This window comes from Rhineura floridana, chromosome 19, assembly GCF_030035675.1.
Source record: "Rhineura floridana isolate rRhiFlo1 chromosome 19, rRhiFlo1.hap2, whole genome shotgun sequence".
Classification (NCBI taxonomy): domain Eukaryota; kingdom Metazoa; phylum Chordata; class Lepidosauria; order Squamata; family Rhineuridae; genus Rhineura; species Rhineura floridana.
In genome coordinates this window covers 24944001-24970313 of record NC_084498.1, presented here as the reverse complement: position 1 = coordinate 24970313, position 26313 = coordinate 24944001, and the positions used below count along the sequence as shown (strand labels likewise).

At 42.0% G+C, this 26313-nt stretch overlaps 1 protein-coding gene across 9 annotated transcripts in view; it reads left to right on the top strand.

Moving 5' to 3' along the window:
* Nucleotides 1–26313, top strand: part of MTMR3 (myotubularin related protein 3) — a 69780-nt gene that overhangs the window by 6406 nt on the left and 37061 nt on the right. For 5 of the 9 annotated variants that reach the window (XM_061603439.1, XM_061603436.1, XM_061603433.1 and 2 more), the window contains exons 2-6: nucleotides 17573–17644; nucleotides 19380–19457; nucleotides 20647–20736; nucleotides 21810–21926; nucleotides 23859–23891. In XM_061603439.1, the coding sequence (XP_061459423.1) occupies nucleotides 19455–19457; nucleotides 20647–20736; nucleotides 21810–21926; nucleotides 23859–23891 (243 nt within the window). In that variant the 5' untranslated portion in view covers nucleotides 17573–17644; nucleotides 19380–19454. Of the gene's footprint in view, nucleotides 1–16092; nucleotides 16116–17572; nucleotides 17645–19379; nucleotides 19458–20646; nucleotides 20737–21809; nucleotides 21927–23858; nucleotides 23892–26313 lie in introns of those variants that run through there. The other 4 variants (XM_061603438.1, XM_061603440.1, XM_061603434.1 and 1 more) reach the window with 3 other exon arrangements.

The following is a 26313-nucleotide window of genomic DNA, read 5'->3' as shown; positions in this document are numbered from 1 at the left end:
ATAACCTGGGGACGTTAAGACATAAGGGAGGCAAAGGGAGCCTCCTCTGCGCAGGCTTCAGAGTGCACTTATTTTTATTTTCTTTCTTCATTTCATATCATTTATGAATAGCTTATGAAATGAAATATCCTGAAGCAATTTAACAATAAAAACCATAAACAATTTCAAAATCAATACAAATACAGATAATACTCCACTTAAAAGTCTTGTTGAAAAAGGAAGGTCTTCAGTAGGCACTGAAAAGACAGTAGTATGGCTGTGGCTGTCTGATATGTAATCCGATGGCATTTCAAAGGGTAGGTGCCACCACACTAGAGGCCTGATTCCAACATTGTGTGGAACAGATCTCCTGATGAGATGGTATCTGCAAGAGGCAGTAATCAGTTGGATATATAAGAGATGAGGGTATATTTTAGGTATCCTGGTACCATGCTTATTCTCTGAAGTACTCTCCAATATTTTAGGGTTCCTGTTCTCTTCCTTCTGCCTATCTTGTACAAAATCTGTTCTTTTGATGTGTGCCAACCAGTTTAAAACCCATGGTGCGAGCCTCCAAAGATAGAAGAGACAAACCATATCTTATACCCCTGTTTGCTTTCATTTTCAGTCCTCTCTCAGCCCTTTGCTTCATAAGTTTGCTCCTGTCTCTTTGGTGCTACAGCCTCTGGTTGTGGTTGCGTAACTAAGGTTTGTCAGTTCAGACATCATGCAAAACCCATAGTTAAGCTTCCTTAATTATGGTTTTGTGTGATGCTGGAATTCAAATTATGTTGAAGTTGAGAGTAAGTATAGAGAGTTTTGCTCCTTGTTGTATGGCTGATATGAACTTACTGACTGGAGTATTGTGTCAGTTATCATGGGCTGAAAAGCAGAGGAGCCCTATTGCTTCCTTCCCTTTCCTGGTTGATCCCTGGTCCGTATAAGCAAACCACATCCCCGTTGAGATATTTTGTTAGGTATGTGATCATGTAATAAAATATCGGAAAGGTCATTTATGAAGTAAGAGAATCTGAGGCGAACTTTGTAGCTAAGGTGCTTCTCTTGGAGGAGAAAATGCTTCCAGCTGATCTGAACACCTTAAAGTATGCAGATGTGACTTTACTCCCATGAGCACAGAATATAATCCTCATTGTTCCATAAAGTGCTTATTCTGTGCATTGTGACATCATCTGGTTTAAAATGAGAGAGAAGCTGCTGTTCTAAATTCCGCTTTCAGGGTCTGGGAATAATAGCCTCAGTAGGTGGTTGCATGCAGTGCTGGTTTGTAGGACAGTGTTGCTCGCTTGCCTCCAGAACATTAAGTGTTGCTGCCTGCTCCTGAGAGGGAGAGGAGTGGGGCATGGTGCAGGTATGGCAGCAGGAGTGCTGGATTGGCTCTGCCACTGCGTCTCATCCCTCCTCTCTCAGAAACCAGCGGTGATGCTCTGTGGGAGGCAGGTGAGCAACACCAACCCACCACATGCCTATTTTTTTTTAAATAGCTAGGCATAGGTATCTGCAGCAAGTAGGCTTTATATATCATACAATGTTTTTAAAGCCTTGAGATCCCTGGAATCTCTAGGTAAGGTGGGAAAAATCCTATCTGAAACCCTGGAGAGCCACTGCCAGTTAGTGTAGACAATACTGAGATAGATGGACCAGTATTTTGATTTGGTTTAAGGCAACTTCTTGTGTTCTTATGTTACCTGTCTTATGCATCCCAAGTGGAAGCTAAAGTGTTGACTAGAAGTTTATGTTAATTTGCTGGAAAGGGTATTGAAATGTAATGGGTTGCAGTATATTTCATTTACTCAAATTCTACCCTTGGCTCTCATTTTTGTTGTGTTCAGAGTAGTGGGGGTGGTTAAAATATTCTCAAAAAACAAAGTGGGAGGCATACTAATGATTTAAAAATTAGTCAGGAGGCTATGTACAGAAACTAAAAGATTATTTACAGTAGTATACAAACTGGGAAGCTTGAATAGGGTCCTGTTGCCTTACCTGCCGCCTAAGGCTTCTGCTGCTACCAGCTGTCTGCATACCATCCCCTTTTTGCAGGCCTATGCTGATGAGGGTGGGATAGCAACAGAGAGGGCTGGTGACTGTGAAGACCTCAGACCTTACGTTGAGGGAGTGCTCATTGCTGCCAGGAAGTCTAGGGGATGCAGTTTCTGTTATTTCTCAGCTCAGTGAATGCTCCGCATTGGCATTGGTAGGCACTAGGAACTACATTTCCCATGCTTTCTCTTGTCAATGGACTGGGAGGGGTGTCTGCTGTCAGATCTTCGCCATGCCCCCTCCCTGATAGGTTTCCGCCTGGCCTTGAAGACCTGGCTGTTCGGGCAGGCCTATGGGATTTCTGGGATGGGTTAGTTTTTAATGCTGCTTCAATTTGGAAGAGTGGTGCTGAGACGAATTGTGGTTTTATTGATTTATTATATTGTAGATTGTATCATTGTACGTCGCCTAGAGTGGCCGTTAACTCTGTCAGATAGGCGACTCAGAAATAAAATTTTATTATTATTATTATTATTATTATTATTATTATTATTATTATTATTATTATTAGACTCCTGTCCCACCCCATCCCCATGCAACAGTAAGGGTGAGAAAGGGGCTGTTGGGCCTTGGTGGGATGGCACTGAATTTAGCCCCTAGATCTTTGGAAGGAGCTTGGGGGCAAATTCCTGAAATTTCCATTCCGATATTTCCCATTCGAGTTATGCAAGACTTCTAAGACTACAGCTAACTGGATAAAGGTTATCTTTTAAAAAAGGGGGGGAGGGCCCATGGGTCTGTGGCCTGTGTGCTTCCTAGAGATAATGATTAAACTTGGCAACTAGAACAGAAAAGCAACATGAACATCTAAAGTAGTAGGGCAATTCCTAGCAGTCTAAAATGTAAAGAGAAATTTATTAAGAGCAAATCATGTCATCTCACTTCCCTCTGTTGGTAGAGTACGTTGTTTGACTGAGGGTAACACACTAGATGGAAAACATTTATATATCCATTTGATAATGTTCACATGAATTATAAATGAGAAATATATTTTAGAACATGCTATGTCATGAGGTTGGGCTGCACTAATCTGCACTAATAGGTCATTGTCGGAGTACAATGAGGTTCTGTGGGAATCTGCTTAGTCAATTCTAGTCAGTTCATTAGTCGCCTAGACAAGGGTGTGATATAGGCCTGACTCTCAGTGAGAAGGTAGACTTGTCTCTGGATGTGGCACTTCAGACAGGTGGGGCTCGCATAATGTGCTCCTTCAGTCCTTGCACATTGAAAACTAGGGAGACAGGTTCTAGTTTAAGCTTAGCCTTCTCCCATTTCCTAGTATTCTGTGTGCTGGGGCTATTTTTGTATGGAGGAATATTCCATCATGTGAGCCCATACCTACAGTGTAAAATGGTACAGTTCAGATTCATCTTAACCACCTTGGTGGGAACAAGGCCTATAAAGGACTAAATTACAACTCAGTATTTATATTGGTCAGTCAGAGCACTTGCTTGGAAACCAAAGACAAATGTCAAATTATAACAGACTTCGAAATAGAAGAATATCTAAACTGGTGGATAGTTGTTTAAGTGGGTTGCTGGTGGATAGCACTGGGGTTGTGAAAGTGAATCTACAATGTGACACCAGCCACAGAAAATGCAAATACAGTTTTGGAGTGCATTAACAAATATGACATCCAGAGTAAATTCTGTACTTTGCATTAGCTAGGCCAGCGGTTCCCAAACCTTTTCCCCAACGGACCACTTGAAAGTTGCTGAGGGCCTTGGTGGACTGTATAATGATTTTTCTGCCTGGGTTGTAGCAATTGTAATTCCATAGATTTCAAATTGTAGTACAGTAAAATACAACATAAGAAATAATAATAAGCAATTAAAGTACAATTAAAAATCAATATGTATATTAAATGCGATGGATGTGCCATCTCCCATCTTTGACCACAAATCCACAGACACATTGTGGAACACTTGAATGACGTTTGTGGACCATTGGTGGTCCATGAACCATAGTTTGGGAACCCCTGAGCTAGGCAATATTCTATCAGTTTTTATGGATTTAAAACAAAGCTGAACAGTTAAAAATAGGTATTTTTAAAGAGAAGATAGAAGGTGGGGGCAAAATTGCAAGATTATGTTCCAGATATTTAATTAATGGCTATTAGAATGTCTTGAAACAGCTACATGCTTGTTTACTTGTGAGGATAGGTTACCTTCAGGCAAGCAAGTAGTTTTTGGTGTTTTGGGTTTTTTTTTTGTAAATTGGATGGTAAGCTGATATAAACAGCTTACATTGGGATGCCTTGTCAGAAACGAATAGTAACTTTTGAGGACTTTTTTTGCAGAGCTGGTATAATTGAAGCCCCTTCTTCTAGGACTGTCATTAGCCCATAACTAAAATTTTGGCATACAAAGATCTTGTCAGATTTGTGGGTAGGGGGAGTCAGATACCTGTTTCTTGCTTCCATGGCTGTCTTTGATTTGCAAACCTGCCCCACTCATTTCATTCCAAAAGAGGAATGCTCTGTTAGTTCATCAGAATTTTAAAAAATGGTCTGTCTTGTGTGCTGTAAACATAAATGCCATATGTAGTGAACTTTCTTTGTGTTAAATCTCTCAGCTCAAGTAAAATGTCAACTTTCTTTTCCTCTGTTATGTTCCTGATAAATTAATAGATAACAGGAACCAATTGCATTGAATTAGAAAAGAGCATTGAGGATGCTGAAGGGATCTAGAAGACGTATGAAGAAAAGCTGAAGGAACTGTGTTAGTCCAGAAAAGATTATTTTTGTACCTTTGTGGGGACTTTTATTTGCTTTTATAATGTTGACTGTTGTCAAATAGGTAAAAGATTCCAGAAAAGACATAGGAAAAAACTGTTTAAATGATCCATTGAATATAGTCTAAAAAGCAGTGGGTTAACTAAAAACTACAGGAAGCTAGACTAAGCATTGCAGGAAGGTTTCATAGCTATAACAGCAATATGGTAATAAACTTCTTAAGAGAATGTGGAATCTACAGTCATTGGGTTGGGTTTAGAGGAGATGACATTCTGTCCCTAACAGTTCTGATTCTACAGTTTTGGGGGGGGAAACCAAGCATCTGTACAGTTTTGCTCTTCCAGAGAACAAATTGGCTGCCTTTTGAGATGACTATATTTCTGCTTTAAATAGGAAGGTTTATGTTGCTAATGGCCAACCTTTTAAGACAGCGTGCTACAGGTCAAGTCCAAAGTATATGACTGTGGCATCCCAGTATGCAGTATAGTTTACATGCAGCCCTTCCATGCCTAGATGTGATTTTACTTCATCTATTGAGCCAGGTGGTAGTGCAGCTCAGAGAGAGACACTTGCAAGAATCCAGGCCTGACTTGATGGATGGCTTTGCACAAAGCAACTTAAATTATTCTTCTCCATGTTTTCTGTGGCGTTGCATACCGCCTCCTTTTTATAGGTATTTATAAGAGGAGTGGATAATAGGAGCCCCAACCTGTGTGCCCTCTCCTTGTGCCCCTCAGTTTTTATCCACAAACTGCTTGGTGTCTGGGCCCATTTTCATTTCAGTGGCCTGTGTGATGTTGAGAGGTTGGCTCACAAGGAAGGTGCCTAAATTATTTGTTAAAGGGGCACAGGAGTGCCTCTTTTGTTAAGGTGAGTAGCCAGAAGAATAGTTCCACCATTATTAGGATCTAAATTCTATAGCTTATAAAAATGGCACCTGATGAGCACATAAGTTGAAGCTAGGCATGCATGATCTACCTGATGAGGTCTACAAATAAGCCAAATCCAATAAAATTGCCACAGGCACAGCAAATTTTAAAAGTGCTGGAAATTGACACTGACACCTTTTTACTCTGATTTTTAAGCAGGAGTATCTTGTATTTCTTTCTGATTTTGGTGAAGACTACTGATGTGCTTTAGGCTTGTTGAGGAAGGCAATCCTTAATTGGTTTAGAGACGTTCTGGGCAGCAATTTAGAAGTTAAGGTTTTCTTGCCCCATTAAAGCTTGTGGTAGCAACTGCTGGCAAAATAAGGCAGGGCTTGCACATAATGATTTTTGAAGCAAAATATTTGCCAGGACTGCAGTGTTTTGCAGAGGGTGCATCTATTGGATGCTATGTGTGATCCCCAGACAAAAGTGGGTGAAGCAATGCATGTGCATTTTACCTTTGTACATTAGGGTAGTTTCTACACACACTCGCACACCCCTCTCTGTCCTCCAGCATGATCAGAGTTCAAGGACACATTTCAGTTAGGCAAAAACACAAGCTTGCAGAGCAGGGCTTAATAGGAGTGTGGCCTGGAGATCAGGTGTGTGATTGGGGTAAGCCCCAAGGACCACATAGAGACTCCTAGAGGGCTGCATTTGGCCCTAGCGGTGAGATTCTCCACTCCTGATTTAAACCCATCATACTAACTATTGATGTAAACAACAAATAGGCATGGGTCAGGAAGATTCTTCTAGCAAAACAGTCATGCTCAGATGCTTCATAAGGCAATGCAGGAGCAGGATAATATGGAGGCACCTTTGCTGGCCCTGAAGCACAGTTTGTGACATTACAGAACACCATTACTGGTCATGTCTGTTAAGGCATTAGCTGTAGCTTCCAATTTCCTGGCTTTGTGGAGCTTGAGCCAACATGAAAAAGACTTAACTCTAGTCTTAAATCAGATGGCTTTTTTAATCATTGAATGTTGTGCTCATTAACATTTCAATACCCTGTCTTTCTATTCAAGGCACCTTGAAATACAGACTTTAAAAACAATCAATTAATATAGTATGAACACCCAGCAAAAGACACAATTTGCAGCACAGTTAACTGAAAGGCTTTTATTTTTAACTTGCCAAAAGGCGAGCAGTGAGACATGGACCTCCTGTGTAAAGACATTCCATAACATGAGCACTGCAGTTGAAAAGGGTTCCTTTCACAACTGCACACTGCTGTATATGTAATGATATGTGCATCTAGAGGTAGTCTTCTTGGTCTTTCCCAACAAAGCTGATGTTGAAGCGCTGTGTGTGTAAGAAGGAACTTATGCAAACGTGTTTTAGAAAAGTTTCACTGAATGACTTGTTTAGATCATGCAATCCAGCGAACTAGCAAACAAGTGGGAAATAAAGGGATGTGGCAGTGATAGTGGCACATATTTGAAAGGAGAAAGGAAAAGGTGAGGAAGAGAGCAGGGGGTTGATGGTAGAAAAGGGTAGTCAAGGTTGCACTCATCAAAACAAACCACAAGCTCTATATGATTGGACTAAAGATACTAAAACGTGATACATGTAGTTTGGACTTGGTAGAGATCCTATTCATTTGATAATATATTCCTGCTCTCTTGAAGGATGTGAGGCAACAATAAGCTTTATTTAATTTTAACTCATGTTCAGTATTTTGAAGAATAAGCAGCTATTTCTAGTAATAGCAATATGCTATATGGTTACAGCCTCTGCAATAATCTGTCTGTGATTCACTTCCTGAAACATGCTGTCATCCTGTGGCAATTTGGTAAGAACCCCAGCTGACACACACCAGTGTTAATCTAGATTTGAATTTCCACCCCAGTAGGTAAAAAACCAGACAGCGGACAAAGATCAAACATCCGGAATCTTTCCAAATGGATTGGAGCTTCTTAGGTCTTGTTTGGTCACGGCCCTCTCACAAATTAAGAATCTCACTTTCATTTGGTACAGTTGGCATTTGCTACCGAAGTGGTAGGTGTGCTCATTGTCTTCTAGTAGCTCTAACTTCTTTTGGTGGTCCTGTTCCTCTGTCCCCCACCCCCTATATGTATGCAGTCTTACTGTACATGAAAGCTTACTTGTTAAAGGTAGGATCTGGTGAGCCGCAGGCATCTGTCAAAGTTCCTGGTCTCTTTCTGGTGGCAGTTATTGACATGAACCTGGACAGAAAAGAAAAGTGTGTTTCTTTCCATGGCACTAGTAACTACCACAATAGAGATCCATTTTTGAGAACTGCTTTCATTGGTGAAGAGTGAGAATTTCAGCACATGTGTCTGCTTCAGAAATCCCAGAGTTTTAAAAAGGCAACAGAGTTAAAGTTGCCTTCTGTAGCTTTTTGGAGAAGAACTCAGTTGGAGAGGGAACCCAAGAGAGGAAACATTTTAGAACAAACGTGAAATTTACCCAGAGCATATTTAAAAACTGCCTGAGTTCACTGATGCAGTTCTGTAGGGAATACTTGTTCAAGTATGGTGGATGTTCAACCTGTTCTGGATGGGGTTACACTCCCCTTGAAGGAACAGGTTTGTAGCTTGGGGGTTCTTTTCGATCTATTCCTGTCTCTTGAGGCTCAGGTAGCCTCGGTGGCACGGAATGCGTTCTACCACCTTCAGTTGGTAGCCCAGCTACGTCCCTATCTGGACAGCGACGACCTCGCCTCAGTTGTGCATGCTCTGGTAACCTCTAGATTGGATTACTGCAATGCGCTCTACGTGGGGCTGCCTTTGAAAACAGTCCGGAAACTACAGCTAGTGCAAAACGCAGCAGCCAGACTGTTGACGAGGACCAGACAGTCCGCACATATAACACCTGTTTGGCACGTTTACACTGGCTACCTATCTGTTTCCGGGCCAAATTCAAAGTGCTAGTTTTGACTTATAAAGCCTTACACGGTACGGGACCACAATACCTAGCAGAACGCCTCTCCCAATATGAACCTACCCGTTCACTACGTTCAACATCAAAGGCCCTCCTCCGAGTTCCGACTCACAGAGAGGCTCGGAGGGTTGTAACGAGATCTAGGGCCTTTTCAGTGGTGGCCCCCAAATTATGGAATAGTCTCCTTGACGAGGTGCGCCTGGCGCCTACACTTCTATCCTTTCGGCACCAGGTTAAAACCTTTTTATTTTCCCAGGCATTTTAATATATTTTATTGCTGTTAATATATACCAGGCTGTTAAATGCTTAAAATGTATGTTTTTAGTGTCCTATTGTTAATTTATTATATTTATTGTATTGTATTTACTCTATGCTGTGCACTGCCCAGAGAGCCTCTGGCTTTGGGCGGTATAAAAATCGAATAAAATAAATAAATAAATAAGATGCAAAACAGCATATTTTAATGTTTCCCTGCCCTATATATTTATATTAAATTATTTGTGTTACCGCTTCAAGGTTTCGTGAGTAAGACTGATGAGGTACGTGGTTATGTGTATTAAACTGAATTATGAAGTCACTTTTGGTTTATATCATTGTAGTGCCACCATGTTAATATCAAATTTTGACCACTCACTAGACAAATTGTTTGCAATTTGTTAATACTGCTCCACTTCTTGCTTAGAATGTCAGGGACAGTTTACTAGCTGTGCCCATTCCCATTAAGTCCTTAAACCTGAGCGTAATAATGGTCAGCCTTTTTGGCAGCCCTGTTCCTGGAACTGGCTCCCAACCATCCTGTGTGTGTGAAATCACTGATTTCCATTCTCATGCTTGCAAAAGGGTTCACAATCTTGATAACCTACACAAGCTCCCTCAACTCGGGATTTGAAAAATCACTTGTCCCAGCTTTGGGATAAAACATCGCAAGTCTAAAGATTTTATTAGCTAGCTGAGGGCCATGAGTTATAAAAAAAAATATTGCTCCAAGCATGACAAAAACAAAAACACATCCAACCTTCTACACTATAGTAGTACTAACAAAAACAGCACATCACACACACAAAAAGTAGTATTTAACTTAGTACTTGAACCCAAATTTAGCAACCACCTGTTACCTGCTTCTCCCCCCCCCTTTCCTCCCTGCTTTCATTGTGCTGGGTCATGCTGGCAGGCAACCATATGAGATTTGGCCCACTCCTTTTTAATAGACAGAACTGCAAGTAGAAAGCTGGCTAGATCAAATATGATCCCATGGGGCTGGCTTGTCAATAGAAATAACAATATGTCATCTTTTGTCCAATCCCTTTTGTCCTTCAGCCACTTTACTATGAATTTCTGTCTTGGACAGCTGTACACACTGCATTGCGGCGCTATGTGTTCCAGGGTTTCCACAGTTGGCTGTCCACACTGACACTGGAGCGTCTCCAAAGGAATCCCTCTGAACTGTGGGGAAATCATAATTTGGGTATCTGGAAATTTGATATAGTATCTAGGACTTTGAAATATTGATTCACCCTTTTGAAGGGCTGGTGCCTAAAAAGCTGTTACGGTTTCTAGGAATTTGAAATATCTTTCCCTCCCTCCATCATGTTCGCTCTTGCCCTTAGCATTGCTAAGGAGCATAGCTGTCACGTTCTGTTTTGGAGAATGATATGCCAGCTTTGTTCCTTGTTGCTCATCATACTCTATATGTGGACCATACACTGGTACTGAGATCTCTGGGGCAGCTTCGAACCCCATGTAGAACCTCTGTGATTTATAAACAGTTGTTAGAAAATGCCCAGATCCTTATCAGGTTTTTATTTGCTGTCATTAAATCTAGAAACCTGCTGCTCTTTTTTGTAATGTGTTAATGGAAGTATTAGGTTCCTATTTTCCATTTAGGAAGGAAAGAGGCTGCCTGATATCTCCTCCCATCCAGGCATGAGGCAGAGGCAACTAGCACTTTGAGTCCACCAAGGGAGGGTCTACTATTTTCCCCCAGACCAGCCCTTCCCAGCAGTTGAGAAATTGCATAACAGCTTGTAAGCAGAAGGCCTCTTTTACGGGTTTTTTTAAAATTTCCATTTGGCTTTTCCTTTACCTTGACTTCTTCCCTAACTCCTCAAAGCCTCCTTAGACTATGGAAAGGGCATAGTCTGAGCCTACTGCTCATGAGTCCTTTTGGAGGCAGTAAGTGGCCTGCCAAGCATTGCGGGCTGCTGCCGGGAAGGACTGGCGAGTGCCTCCCCACTTTCTTCCAGCTACTTTTTTCTCACACTGATTGGGAAGGGGCCATAGCTCAGAGGTAGAGTGTCTGCCTTGCATGCAGAAGGCCCTAGGTTCAATCCCTGGCATCTCCAGGTAGGGCTGGGAGAGACCCCTGCCTGAAACCCTGAAGAACTGCTGCCAGTCAGTGCAGGCAATCCTGAGCTTGATGGACAAATGATCTGAATCAGGGTAAGGCAGCTTCCTATCTTCCTATGGGAAGTGGATGGATTTTGGAGAGCAGAAAAGGCAGCATCCTTGCCTTCTCCTCTGAGCTGGGCAGGTGAGGGGAGACTTGTACTGGCAGCAAATGCCAGCACTCTTGTCTGCTGCTTCGGGCTGTGTGTGAGGCAGGAGAAGTGGCAGCAGGATCACCACTGGCTATGGAAGGGGGCGAGGCCACGAGGTTTCCATCAGGTGGCAGGGAGGTGGGATAAGCAGGAGGAGGCACCCCAAGGTTTCATGCTGTGACTCTTCTCTCCCAGTGCCAGAACTTGCTTGCTTCATTTAAGCATCTATACCCTGCCCTTTAGCCAAAAAAATCTCCCAGAGCAGTTTACAGAAATCAGTAGTACAGCCCCTGCCCTCAGGCTGACAGTCTTAAATGGGGAGGAGGAGAGGGACAGGGTGGGGGGAAAGCTTAGGAGAGTTCATGCACATCCCTAGTTTCTTCAATGGACTAGGGACTGTTAGCACAAGAAGTGAAAGGAGTACCCATGTCAGTGGCCATGTCCCTTCTCACCATGTTAGAAGTCCCATAAAGAGGCTGCTGCAGGGGTTGGGGTGAACAAAAGCCACAGGAGGGATCATTGTTCCTCTAGAAGCAGGAGAACTATCTATATAAGCAGAGATTCCTTGTAGGTCTCAGTCCCCAACACAGCAGCCTTCTACAGGCCTGGCTGTGCTGGAAGGAGAGTTATACTTGTGTGTCTCTACATATATCTGCAGTCTACTACTGCATGCTCAGAGAACAATCCCCTCTGGAACGTGAATGGAGGAGTTTAGCTCACATGTGGTAGTGGAACCATTTCATATTACAGCCCTGCCGGTATTCTGTTGGAGGCTGATGTCTGTTTGATAGATCTGGTGCAGAAACTAGCACTGTAACAAAACAAAAACAGAGGAGCCAAGCTTGTATAACTAGGATATCATTTAGGTTAGGGTAGTGGAGTGTCCACGTAAGATTCTCAAGGGAGCAATGGAGACAAGGTAAGAGTTCTTCTCCCCCCCCCCCCCGGAAATGAAGTTTTATTGAGAAAGTATAATAGAATGGCAGTTTAGTAGTTAGCTGTGAAGATTGAAGGGAGAAGAGGGTGGGGAGTGAGGGGTGATGATGTAGTGAGATTGTATGGTGAATTGCTTCAGATACTGAGGAAAAAGGAAGGGGAAGCTGCAGTGAGAATTCAGAAGCTTGCAGGAGGGGAGGAAAACTGGAAAGGGGGAGAATGAGCAACAGCTTGCAATAATGCTGTGTCTGGAATACAGGAAGGGGGAATCAGGGTTCAGAGGAGCAAGAATGGGCACCCAGCATTGCTTCTTAGAAAAGCCACTTCCCTCCCTTCTCATTGATTGGTTGTATCTCATACAAATGTTACTACTCGTTCTGTGATGAGAGTGAAGAGATGATCCATCCCAGATAAAGTAATGTGTATACAGGCTCTTTTTTATGTGATTAGTTTATAGTGAGGCTTCCATATGATCAGCGTCCTGCAGTTACTTCGAAACTAGTCAATAGTGGCATTTCAGAGCCAGTCATTTAGAAGGGAACATTCGTATTAGATAGGCAAAGGCTCTTACAAGTTGTGTTGAAGAATACAATGTTGTTGGCAAACACTGGATGAAACTGGTCCTTACCTACCACCGGTAGGTGCCCGGGATCCCCTAGCATCAGGGGCTACTATTCATGGGTTGAATTGTGTTATTCTGATTTGGGAACTTACTGGATGCAGATTTGCCTAATCACAAAACTGCCAGTTTAAAACTGTTACATGCCACATCAAAAGAAATAATGATATGCATCTGTTGAATACATCTCGAGAAATGTATTGAGCTATAACTGCAGACCATTTTTTTCTTTCCCAAGAGACCATGGCAACATTTTACATTGCATCTATATTACCAGAAGTATGAAATCCAGCTGAATTGTTAGGAACAGAGAAAATGTTCGGTACAAACAGACAGGCAGTTGTTCTGGACTTTCAATTTACGATGGAATAAGGACCTGTTACATGCAAGTTTGTAAGAAAATAGCACATTTGGAGGGGGGCAATACTTCTATCTTCACTGTTCATTCTACTGGTAACAAGAATTTGCTGTGAACAGGGCATTATATTATGGTTGGATACTCATAATTGAATTATGCTCTTTGTCTGTATGCAATGAACCTTTCTTCTTATTAGACAAGCTCCTACAGAAAGATAATGTAGCTTTTCAGATGGTGCTGCCCCCTCCCCATGTTCTTTTGTAAAGCAAACATTTTTGGGGGGGGGAATCTAATGCTTTGCAAACTACTGGCATTCTTGTGGGCTTGGATTTGTGGATTAAAGCTTTGACTATAGATTGCACTGCCCTGTAGAGAAGAGCAGTTTGGTTAGTTTTTGTTTTGACTGGAAATCTCAGCTCAGCCCTTTCTTTCTCCAATGCAAAAATCATGGGTGTTTTAGGTGTTGTTCTGGTTCACATAGTTTTGCTAGCAGGGATCTATAATATTTGCTTGGTCAAGCCAAAAATGGTCATTACAGCTTCACCACTCCTCAGGGCAGCATGCTGGTGCCCTCCCCAACTTCCAGCTGTGGTGGCCAGCCCACCCACCCCAATTGGCTTTTCCCAAGGGAAAGATCTCTAAGTAGAGCATGTGCTTGTATACCAGTACTGGAAGAGATAGACTAAAAGGCAGATCTTGAGCTTTGCAAATAGAAATGTAATAAATTTGAGTGTCTCTCCAATTATTCAGTCCTGTTCCTTAATGGCTAAGTCTTTTATCAGTTTGGGGGGGGGACCCAATCTCTGGACAAGGTTCTTAATCTAATTCAGCTTTCATGTACCTAATGCCCCCCAGATGTTTTGGACTACAACTGCCATCAGCCCCAGCCATCTGGAGGGGGCAAGGTTGGGGAAGGCTGGCTTAAGCACTAGCCCGGCAGCCACAGGCAACAAGGACTGCTGTGCAGGTGAATGATAAGGATGGCAGAGAAGCCAGAACATCTGGAGGGCACCAGACTCATGAAGGCTGATTTAATTAAACTTTAGCTTTTAATATAGTGGTGACCAGACTTCTGGAAAGTATGTCAAAAGTTGTCGACAGTTTGAGTTATACAGCTCCCCCCCCCCAGCCTTCACTTTGCCACTAGTCTACAGAGCAAGGTGCACTGTTGTACCTACTGTACCCTCTATAGATCATTTTGACAGGTGGGTGCGGCCGGCTGCCTGCCAATCATATGGTATCAGGAGATTCAAACTGCAAGCTACAGCTTGAATTCAGATCACAGCTGCAAAGGAAGAACTGGGAGGGCACTCTAACTGTGCTCTTGATTCTTCCTTTCCAGCTTGAATATGGTGCCTTTTTGGATTTGGTGCCTTTTTTCTGTTGCTGTGCAGAGTGACAAAAAGATGCCAAATTCAAAAAGTGCCAAATTCAGACCGTGGCTGGAAAGGAAGTACACTTTGGTGTAAGTGCCTGACCATCATATGATGTCAGCGGGACAGGTGGGCATGACTTTGCCAAAAGTGCCTTGCAGGTCAAATACGGTGGCTTGGGAGCCATATTAGGCCTGCAGTCTGGAGGTTCCTCATCATTGGTGGAAACTAACTAGTCCCCTGAGTTGAATGTGACTTCAGTTTAGAAGCTAACGTTTCCAATTTCCTCCACACCGCTGTGCTAGAGGGAGAAGCATCTAACCCCAACGCTTGTTGCTGCTGCTCACGGACCTAGTGCCAAATAATGGCTTAGCATCACATGCAAAACAAGACATATTTCAGTGATGCTGACTCATACTTTGGACTGGACTTGGTGCCTCACTTGCCAAAAGAAACAGACTGCCAGTGCCTGAGGACCTCTTGTTTAGAAATCTCTTCTTACTATGCCTTTACAGCGACATGCAGTAAACTTTCTCACAAGTACTTTCCTTAGCAAGTTGCCACAGTTCTGTTGCGTTCTAACCCTTGCTTGTTTTAGGAAGACTGTAAAAATAAATAAATCCTAAATTCTTTTAGCGCTGTTTAAGACATTCTTAACCCCTGTGTGGAAATGCAACATAATGAAATGCGCAGTAAGAATTATTTCATTATACCCACAAAGTGGCAACAAGCCATTTCATTCTTGGGTATGATGTCAGACTTGAGTGTCTGCCAAATGGGAACTTGCTCATGCTTCAGAAACAAAACAAAACGAAAACCCTGCCACCACACTGGAAGTATACTAGTGAAATCCACTCAGGCTGAATGAAGTGTTGGAACGGACTAATCAGATACAGTGGCATTTTTTTAATGGCATGGATAAGAAGGAATACTCTGCAGAAGTTCAAAGGAAGGCAGCAAATAGTATGCAAAGAAGGGATGATGGGTTGAAAGAGCCTGTCCCTGCTTGCTGGCCTCTTTCCACCTGGCCTGGGAGGTTGGAGCCCTGATAGACTGCAGCTATGCCTGGTGCTCCTACCTGAAGATGCCAGCGACTATCATGACCATGGGGTGTTGTTTAGAGGCTTCTGTTTGGGCCAACATTTAATTCTGTTGGTCAGTTATTTTTGCTGGTATTGGGATTATGTTTTTGTATTTTTTTTTGGACCTTATGCATTATAATGGTGTTGTTTCAATTTATTGTTTATTTCCTAAGATGTTTTCTTTAACCTATTGTTTGACTGTGTGAATTTTGTTTTGTAACTATGAGTGTGTAACTTTTTTCATGTTATGAGCTGTCTTGACCATAGATTACTATAGAAATGCAGTATACAAATAAACCATGATGATGATGATGATGAAAGTAGGAAGGGATGTTCATGGATATTTTAAAAGCCCATCAGAACAAGTGCAGGGTTCATGGAAAGTACATTTGCAGAGAGAGAGAAAAGCGCAAGTTCTTCTGGTTTTTTAAGTGCTATCAGCAAAAGCTGTCTTGGAGTGTTCCGTTTTTCAGCATGTCATGATCACATGCATCTCTGCTTGCTTCAGATATCACTTAAGAGCTTGTAACAAACATAGAGCACAATCCTGTGTATATTTACTCAGAATTAAGTCTCACAGTGTCCACTGAGTCTTCCTCTCGGGTAAGCATGCATGGGGCTGCAGCTTTGGGTAATCCTTATTGTGCCAGGCATAATAATCATGTGCAATAAGCCATTGCCATTTTAATGCTTATGAACTGGGCCTAATGGCCTAGCTAGACAATTCCTTTCTTTCCCCACCTTGTAGAGTTTTTATGAGTTTTGTTTTCATTTTTCTTTTCTCCTCTTGTGGAGGAAAAAAGTTGGAATTTGTGGAGAAGTGTGTGGGTGAAGAAATAACTGCAGAAGCAACAACCGTGGGGAACCTCTTGACAGTCATGCTATAAATGAAGGTCTTGCTCCCTGACTACAACTATTCCCCCCCCTCTAAATATGTTGTCTAGGTTTTCAGGATTTTGTGTTAACCCATGTGAACTAGATATATTGAAAGGGGAGGAAGTGGCTGTCAGTCACCCTCTCCATTGTGCCTAGATACAGCTCCATGACCTGCTAAATTACTTCCTGTCATGCAGGCATGAAGGGTTTTAAAGAACAGAAAGTCAAGATGGCTTAACCATACCTGAGAGGGAGTGCTGTACACAGTGGTGGCTGGTGTCAGTGGGGCAGTAGAATCTGTTGTGGGTTTTAGTACAAACTTTCAAGGACATGTCCAAGGTGCTGAAACCTAGTCCCCCCAGTAGGTCAAGCATTTTGGACAGCTCCTTGAACATTCAGAGAGAAACTCGGAGTGGATTCCATTGCCCCACTGAGTCACCAGCTGCCACTGGCTGTACAAATTCCAAAGTCTTTCTGTTGTTAGAAGAAAAGTTTCAGAGACTGAGTCATCAGGCTATCTAAGGCAAGAGATAGACTCAGGGTAGGGGAAGGTTTAAGGGCTGGGAACGGTTTTGGTGGATAGGCATGGCAGGATGGCTCACAAGCGGAGAAACAAATGGAAGGAACATTGCAAATGAATTGTACTGGGCAATGCTCCTGCTATGTGTATGATGCCAAACTATTCTGTTATATATATTATCTTTAGTAAGCCCACTTGGGAGGACTTTTCCCTGAAAGGTATCATATAAGTATAATCGATTAAAAAAAAAACCTCCTGGTATCTCTGGAGTTTGAATAGCACTTGAATTCTGCCTTTGGCTCCATATTTCAAACTCAGCTGAGATCAGGGTTACCCAAGCTTACAGAATCCTTGATTATGCATTTATGCAATCATTTTTGCTTCCTGGAAATAAAATAGTGAGTTCCACACAGATATAAGCTACTGAAAAATACATTTTGGGACTTGGGTGCTTGACAGCAGTGCCGGGATGACAAGAATAGATGAATTGGAGAGTTAGAAATCACAGTTTACCTTTGATGCTTGCTTAACTGGTGTTTGGTTGAAGACTGCTTGTTGCCAGCATTTATATTTTGCTGGGGCTAGTTAAGCAGGCTGTTCAGGTGGTGTGCATCAAACAACCATCATTTCGGCTTGATTACAGTATGGCCTTTTGTTCTTTCAGCTTTCACTGTGAAATAGCAGAACACCTGAACAACGTCTGAAATTTCGGAAAGGAAGATTCTATTACTAGCTGGTAAGTTAATAGATGCTTAACAAAAAAAAACCCTATAGCATCTTGAACCTTCTGATGATCTATAGCTGGTGGTTTCTGGGTTGGTTATCGAGTTATAGGCGGGTGTGTTCCCCACCCCGAATCCTGTGCAGAATGGTAGCTGTTCCATAAGAATATGAAGGCAGAAATAGGGAGTAGTAGTAATTTATTTATTACATGTATATCCTGCCTTTCCTCCAAGGAGCTCAAGGTGGCCTACAAACATGGTTCTGCCCCTCCCAATTTTATCCGCACAACAATCCTGTGAGGTAGGTTAGGTTGAGAGGCAGTGAGTGGCCCAAGGTCCCTCTGAGCTTTATGGCAGAGTGGGGATTTAAACCCTGGTCTCCCAGGTCCCAGTCTGACAGCTTAACCACTACACCACACTGGCTCTCTGATTATTCTCTGATTCATCTGATGGAGAAGAGCTATCTGTCCTGCTTTTCAGTTGAGCCAGCTGTGTGAACCAAAAAGCTTTCCACTGTTCCCTCCTTTGGCCTGGAACCTTGGTTCTTTTCCTAATACTTTTTAGTTAGACCAATCAATCAAACCTTTTTTTTTACAGTCAACCAACCATTAAAGTAAGTACAAAATATAAAAAAAAAAATCACAGCCTCTTAGTGGTCATAATATCCCTCACAATATCATGGCCACTAATCCAGTTGTTATGCTTGTTGCACAGAAAGGTGGCATAAACGTTTCCTACATTAGACTGTAAGTTTACAGGGCGGTAGTTATTAGGGCTGTCTTTGGGGGTTTTCTTATGAATCAGAATTATAATGGCTTTCTTAGTTAGATCAGCGTGTGGCATAAAAGGGGACAGTATTGTAGGAACATAGGAAACTATACTGAGTCAGGTCACTGGTCCATCTAACACAATATTGTCTACACTGACTGGCAGTGGCTCACCAGTGTTTCAGGCAGGGTTCTCTCCTAGCCCTACCTAGAGATGCTGCTGGGGATTGGACTTGGGATCTTCTGCATGCAAGGCAGATGTTCTATACTGAGCTACAGCCCATGTAAGAGATCCTAAAGCATTTGAGGGGTTGGAATATCAGCCTTCTAAATAAATAACTAGAACCTTGAAATAGTACTTAAGTAGTAGATATGCTATGGGGCTTCTGGTGAGGCTTTATTTCATAGTGATATTCCATATAGTTCAGTACAGTGCAGATTTCCACCCTAATATGTTAAACGGCAGCCCACAGGCTCTCTTGTCTCTGCACCTTGCTTGAGATCCATTGTTAACAGTGATGACAAAATGAATTGAGCATCAAGGTAGGCGAACTTGATTAATAAATATAGTGGCCAGAATTCAAGAGCTACTTTGGTATGCCCCAGGAATTACGTACACTCAACAGGATTTGTTTTTACTTTTTACTTTTTTTCTTTGAATGGCACACTCCAGTGCTATATTTTCAGACTCCTCCAAGCTTCAAAAGTGGTTTGCTTTGCAGCATAGATGTCTGTTGGAAAACAAGTTGAAATCGCCATTCAGTGCATTATAATTGATCTTCAAAAGAAGACACCCAGCAACCAATATTTCAGAACAAATTAAGCGAGTCAGATGAGCTGTTCACACCTATATTTTGCCATCTGAACTCTGTTTTCTTACATCTATACTTGGGTTTTTTTAAATTCAAGTTAACATCAGTGACTTATTTGTTAACCATAACTGTGATGTCTTGTTTACCCACCTTTTAATTTTGTCTTCTAGATTGTTACATAATAAATAGTGTGGCAAAGAATTGAAAGCAAGGACGAAGACCTTGCCTTTTAATCTGGCTCTGTCATGGTAAGCATATAGATTCTGCCAGGATTGGCCAAAACAAATCAGGTTGAAGCGTGAGAAAGTGGGGTGTGGCAGCCCTTGGATATATAGAACAGGCTGTACAACACTTAGAGATTATATTTCCTTCAGAGGATGGCACTGTTTGAAATAGGCAAGGATTGGTATAGCTCCATTCTACTCTTTTGAACACATAATTAATAGCTACCAGTTCCAACAAAGCAACTTGAGTTAGGCAATCAAATTACTTCCTGTGGCAACTATCCCACTTTTTTTCCTAATCCTGGAGAAGGAACGGGGCTCTGCTACAACAGGACATCTTCCATTTCAGGGTTTTAGAAGTCTAAATCATATCTTTTTACCCTGTTAAAACACGTTTTTGGTACCTTCTGTGCCCTGATTTAACTCTAATATTCATGGGGTTTAAATTTAGTTTGTCTTCACTTTGAAACTAATCTGGAGTTCCATGCACTTGCTTTGCATTACATTTCTGATCATCTGTGGCTACCAGTCAAGATATTAAATACAAGGCTGATCTACTTTCTAAAAATGGAATGAATTTGAGAGATTTCTAAATCTAAAATGAAAGGGGAAATTAAAGAGATTGCTTTCTTTCATACGTTTATCATGAAGTGAAAAGGTGTGTAGAATAACTCTTTGGTACTGCTCCATGTAAGTTTGAAATAAGTTACAGGAGTTGATTTTTTAAAAAATCAATAGTAAAAAAACAAAGTTTTTTGAAGTAGGCCTGAGATTCCCACTGGGTTGGTACTGTGGGAGAGGGGAGAAAGGAAAGTTGCAAGATGCCCATCTTCCAGACCTGAGTGAGAACTCTGCAAGCAGCAAGCTGGAGGGAGGTGCTGCTCAATTCCTGTATTCCGAGTCAATTGAGACAGGGGAGCTGAGGGTAGAGTAGCACTCCGAACACCCCTTTGCCTGATCTCCACATTTGTGTAGGCACCAACAGGCAGCAAGCAAAAGTCTCCTTGCACACTCCTGCTGAAAAGGTGGTTGGTGGTGTAAGCATAAAAGGGTGGTGACAAATTTAACATTTGAGACGGTAGCAGCTTATAATATCCAAGCATTCCATTGGTGCCTTGCGGTTATTTCCCCCCAACCTTCTCAATCAGTGGAAAGATCCAGTATGTATGGGTGTATAACTCTGTTGAAATCAACTGGGTGATCTGTTTCTCAGGATGAAGAGACGCAGCACAGCCTTGAATGCATCCAAGCTAATCAGATCTTCCCCAGGAAGCAGCTGATCCGTGAGGATGAGAATCTCCAGGTAGTCAACTGACTATCCTTTGCCCTCGCAGCATAGACACATGGGCAGATTGGATGATGTTACTTCTAGCAAGATCAGGAGCAGATATTAACTGATCTTGATTTCTCTTTACCTTGTGGGAAGCTTAATTCAAACCTTGTTGCTGCACTTGAGAGCTTGGTTGCAAAAGTTAATTAAATGAGAAGTTTTCCTGCAAACCCATTAATACTTGGCAGCATGTCTCTGAATGCCGGTTGCTGGCGAACAATAGCAGGGGTAGTGCTGCTGCACTCACGTCCTGCTTGTGGGCTTCCCACAGGCATCTAATTGGCCATTATGAGAAACGTGCTGCTGGACTAAACAGGCTTTTGGTCTGATGCAGCAGGGCTGTTATGTTCTTACTGGGCTCTAATCACTTACATCTGAGGGACCTTCTCTTCACCTTGTCAGAATTAACTCCTCCGTAGGACAATGTATATGAAAATCTTGGATTCCCTTGTGTCATCCCTTGTGTCAGCCCTTCTGCAGTTGCTTATCATATAGAAAATATTCTTGATTTTTCAAATAGCTCCAAAGTTTTTAATTTTCTCCACCACTCAGATTTCTAACCGATTTGATAACTAGCACTCTTGCCTTCTACTGTTGGAGTTCCGGTTACTTTGGGCAAATCTCCTTTGAGGGGTGGGGGGAAGGCTAGAACCCATTTGAGTCCCTGTTCAAATGAAAGGTAGAGACCGCTTCACTTTTTTGACTTGGTTCTTGCTAAAACAACATTAAAATGGCAGGCAGCCATAACCAAAGGGATCTGCCATATTAATATTGTTTCACCAAGATTTATATTGCTATGGGAACATTCAGCAGCAAGAGCTTCCACCAAAATATATCTTCATTTTTTTGTGTGCCACAACTTAAGGCCCTTGTTCTAGCAGGTGTTTTACCTGAAACTTTTTCTCTACTACATATGCACGTCATTCTCCTGTTTCTTCAAAATGCATTGTGCTTGCATTTAAGGTGTGAAGTGCTTGACGTTCTTGAGAAGCCACCCTCCATTTGTGTAAATGAAACTGATTTTTTTCCCCCCACATGCTCTGCAGGTCCCATTCCCTGAACTTCATGGGGAGAGCACTGAATATGTAGGTCGAGCTGAGGATGCCATCATTGCACTTTCCAACTATAGACTTCACATCAAATTTAAGGAGTCACTTGTGAACGTAAGTCTTCACTTCTGCCTTGACTGTTCAGAAATGGAGATCTTGCTGGTTACGTAGGTGGGAAATGCACAACCATCTTTCCTTTATATAGCGGGGCTCATCTTTTGTAGCTCAAAGGTGTGAGTTACGAATCAAACAAGGATCCAGAATGAAGACTTATATCCATCTCTGTGCTGCTCAACTACTAACTTGCAGTTCTTCCTTTCCTCATCCTTGTCTGGGTATGGAGAATTTGGACCTCCAAATGTTGCTGAACTACAGCCCAGCAACTATTGCCAATGGCCAAGGTGAGGGCCAAAAGTTCCCCACACGTGTCCGAGTTTCCTGCAGATTAACTCTTTTTGGATGCATTATTGGCACCCTTGATGGACCAGCATTTTGGTCCTGCTTCCTACAGTAGTCCTTTGGTCCTTGTAGCATCGCTTTTACTCCATTTGGTAGCAGTGTATTGAGACTCTTGCTCTGGTTTTGAGGTATATGTTTGCTGCAAAGGATGCTTGAGACTGGTGGTTCCATATGAATGTCTTTTCAGCCCCTGAGACCACATGCCAGCAGGTAATGGAATAGTAGCATTCAGTCTCCCATTCATGGGAGTACATAAGCTCACTTGTAGAGAGCGTGTCTCATTGTCTGTGGCTAGCATTCTTTGGGTTGTGGTCCGTATGCTTCAACTCAGTGGCCTCGTAAGGTAAAAATACGTGAGGGTGTTTAGAAATTGGAAGAGGCTGTAGTAGGGCATAACAGTGCTCTTTGTATAGTAGCTGCTAGATGCAATGAATCACACTGTTGTTGGAATTAGTTTCTTCATGTCACTCAACAACCTTTTAGAAATACCTGGTTTTCCTAGATACACTAGGGAAATCCATATAAATTCTGACCCGAAGAGCGCCCGACTCGAAACTTGTAAGGCACTTAATTCTCTAATTAAAAACTAAACACAGCAGCTCCTGCAACTTCTGGTGCCACGCACAAAGAACCCCATTCAAGAAAGCATTTATTGTTCTACGTTTTAAAAGAGATTCCATGGGACAGATTTCTTTGTTGTGTGGGCTATAGCAGATGGGCAATCTGAATTTGAAAGCTGTGTTGCAATTTTTTTTAAAAAAATAAAATGTTAGGACTAGAAGTGCTTTTGTTTAATTCTTGTGTTTGATATTTTCATATATATTCCGCTTTGGTAGCATCCGTGTCATTGGCTCAATTGGCAAGTTAAAACAATTCTCTTGGTCGCAGCTGCAAACTTGCAGACTTCACCTGACCTCTCAAGTAATGTTAGTTCTGCTTCGTAGCTCATCACCAACTGTGAGTCATGTGGAGTTATGCGAGCTGTGTTGGTGAGATGAGGTAGAATTAAAGCACATCTTGGTCTTCTGTAACAAAATCTGGGCTTCTATGCTAATCCTAATAGGCAAGTACAAACAAAACTGCTATATTACACTGAGAAGCCATTGACTCCTAGGACATAACGTAGTAGTTTAAAAGAATGTGCTTCAATGTCACTGAACAAGTAATACTTGTTCTGTAGTTCTCAGCATTCTGAGACGCTATTAATCTCCACATTTTAGTGTGTTTATCTGAACATAGTGAAATGTTATTCTAATTTAATCATTCTAGTTAAGCTTTCCAGTACAGGTTATGTGAAAATTAATACACTACTTGGAATTTTGATTCCTCACAAAACTACAAGCACTTAATATTGTATGTAATGCTAGTTGATCTTATCCCAATGTGAAACGCTAATATTTTGCTTCTGTGTGCCTCTTGCCCAGAAAAAAAGTAGTGCTCCTAAAGTGACTTGGCAACCTGAGGCCCCAGCATTCATGTTTGGTACGCGAGTTAGCTGGCTAAGGGAGAGAGAAACCCAGCTGAGAATATCCAAAGTCTGCCTTTTTGCTGTTATCCTAATTTTGTTCTTTGTTTACAATTCAATAGAGTGCCTGTAAACTTGCTGCTTGTGAGCTCTCAGTAAGTAAAATGGTGTTGCTGTGTAGCATTTTACTGCTGCACCTTTGCTTGGAAAAGAATAAACTTGTGCTGACCAATGCTCACCTTGCAACACAGGCAGGAGTTCTTATGCATGAAGCATTTTGACTGACTGGATAAATTCATGGATTGCATAGCAATAGGAACTTGATGTTCCCTGTTGAGAAAAACACACAAAAGACTCGATAGACCAAGCAATAAGCTGATGGAATGGTGACTTTCAAAAGCGTTGACACATTCTTCCATGGGATTGTTCGCACATTCAGCAGTGATACACTGCATGTCAAAGCTTGAATGCCCAGGCTGATCTCTTGGTTGGCTTCAGTTAAGGAAAGCGTTCAAGTTGTGGCATTTGGGAAATGTATAAGAAAAAAGGGGGGGAAATAGGTTGCTTCAAAAGCTACATATTTGAACTGGGACATCTTTTAAGTAAATATTTAATATTTAAGTGCACTAAAATTTAAAGGGTCAAATATGGGAAGTTTCATTACACAGTGAATCTTTCTTCCATTTGGTTAAATTAATGTTTTGAATTTTCGCCCCTTTACTCAGGGAGAATCATTTATTTTCACCAAAGGTAGCTCTTTTCATCTACTGCCCATAACAAATTGAGACATTTAGCATTTGTTGGAGATCATTTATTTAATTAAAGGTAATTGACATTCCTAGAGATCGCCCTCTGTAAAATGTTGGTTTGGATAGCTTTGCATGCACACTGGAAGCAAGCAAAACGGTTTTACGGATGCTGCCTTACGAGTGTACTGTTGTCAAATTGAACAGCTTGTAGTTTGGAGGCTGAACTAATTGCACGATTTGTGGTGTTCTTAAGCATGGAAGTTAGAACACAAGAAAAGCTCTGCTGGATCAGACCAAAGGCCTGTCTAGTCCTTTAAATAATTTAAAAATTTTTAATTGTTTTTAAAAGAAGTGTTTTAAATTTGTATATTTATTTTAATGTTTTTAGTTACAGTAGGGCCCCGCTTTACGGCGCTCCGTTTTCTGGCATTCCGCTGATGCGGCGGCTTTCAATTAGGGGAAATTCCCCATTTTAAAGCCAATTTTGCGCTTTTGCGGCATTTTCGCGAGACGCGACCCATTATAATCAATGGGTTCCGCTTTACGGCAATTTCCACTTTACGGCGGGGGCTTGGTCCCTAACCCGCCTTATAAGTGGGGCCCTACTGTACTGTAAACCACCCAGAGAGTTTCGGCTATGGGGCGGTCGGGGTGTGTGGGTGTGTGTGAGTAAATAAATAAATAAATAAAAAATAGTCCAGCATCCTGTTTCCCACATTGACCAACCACATGGCCCCACAAGTAGGACATGAGGGCAATAGCCCCCTCCCCACTACTGTTCCTCAGCAACTGGTACTCATGGCAGGGTGTCTCTGATCCTGGATCATGACAATAAGTTCCTCCATGAATTTGTCTGACCCCCTTTTACAGCTGTCCTAAGTTGGTGGCCAAGTTCCACCTCTACTCTATAGTTTTTTGAGATGTGGCAACCACCTTGTGTCTTTTTATTATTTTTAAATTAATATTAAGTGGAGAATGATGGTTGGCTGACATGAGGGCTGAGAAAGGTGGAGAGGCATTTACATGGCAAGGTGAGGCAGGATGCTTGGCAGAAAAAGAGATGGAGTCTTATATTCAAGTTTTTTCCCCAGGAAGTAAATACTCTATTTTTCGTGGAGACTGCATCTAATAAAGGAGAATTGTTGAGGAGGAAAGAGAGAAATGGAACAGATGGAGGCAAGGAACAGAGCAGGGGGGAGAAAAGGGAGGGCGGTAGGGAACATCTGTTTGAGCTAATAAGAGGCGATAAAGAGGAGTCCTTTAAAATGAGAGGCAGGGTAAGGAAGTTTCAACTCCATGCCATAGATACCTTGTGTATTCTATTGTAAACCGCTTTGAGATCTTTTAGATAGTAAGCGGTCTATAAATGGAAATAATAATAATAATAATAATAGATCTTGAAAAGGTTTAATGAAGAGAGGAGGAAGTACAGAGAGAGGTTGACACACAGTGTAAGTCCTTGAAGCAGGTCACATGTTCTTAAGAGCTGTTGGTGAGGGAATTTCACAGATGCTCCCTTAAAATCCCAAGTATTAAATGCCTGCCAGATCTGATGCCCTTGGATAATTTTAAAAGGTTAGCGAAACAACACTCCCTTGCTGAAGATAGCTGGTTGTTTCTCAGCAGGCATCTTCTAAGTTAGATGAAAGCTGATGAAGTCATTTGTTGTCTGCATGAAGTAAGGAATAACAAACCTATAATATGGCTTTTCCTGGTCCCAAAGAGGACAAAGATATGAGGAAAGCCCTGGGCTTGAAGGAGAGCTCAGCTAGTTCCGTCACATGGTTTTTGGGTAGAAGTTTTCAAGTCCCTCATCACAGCTTTTTCT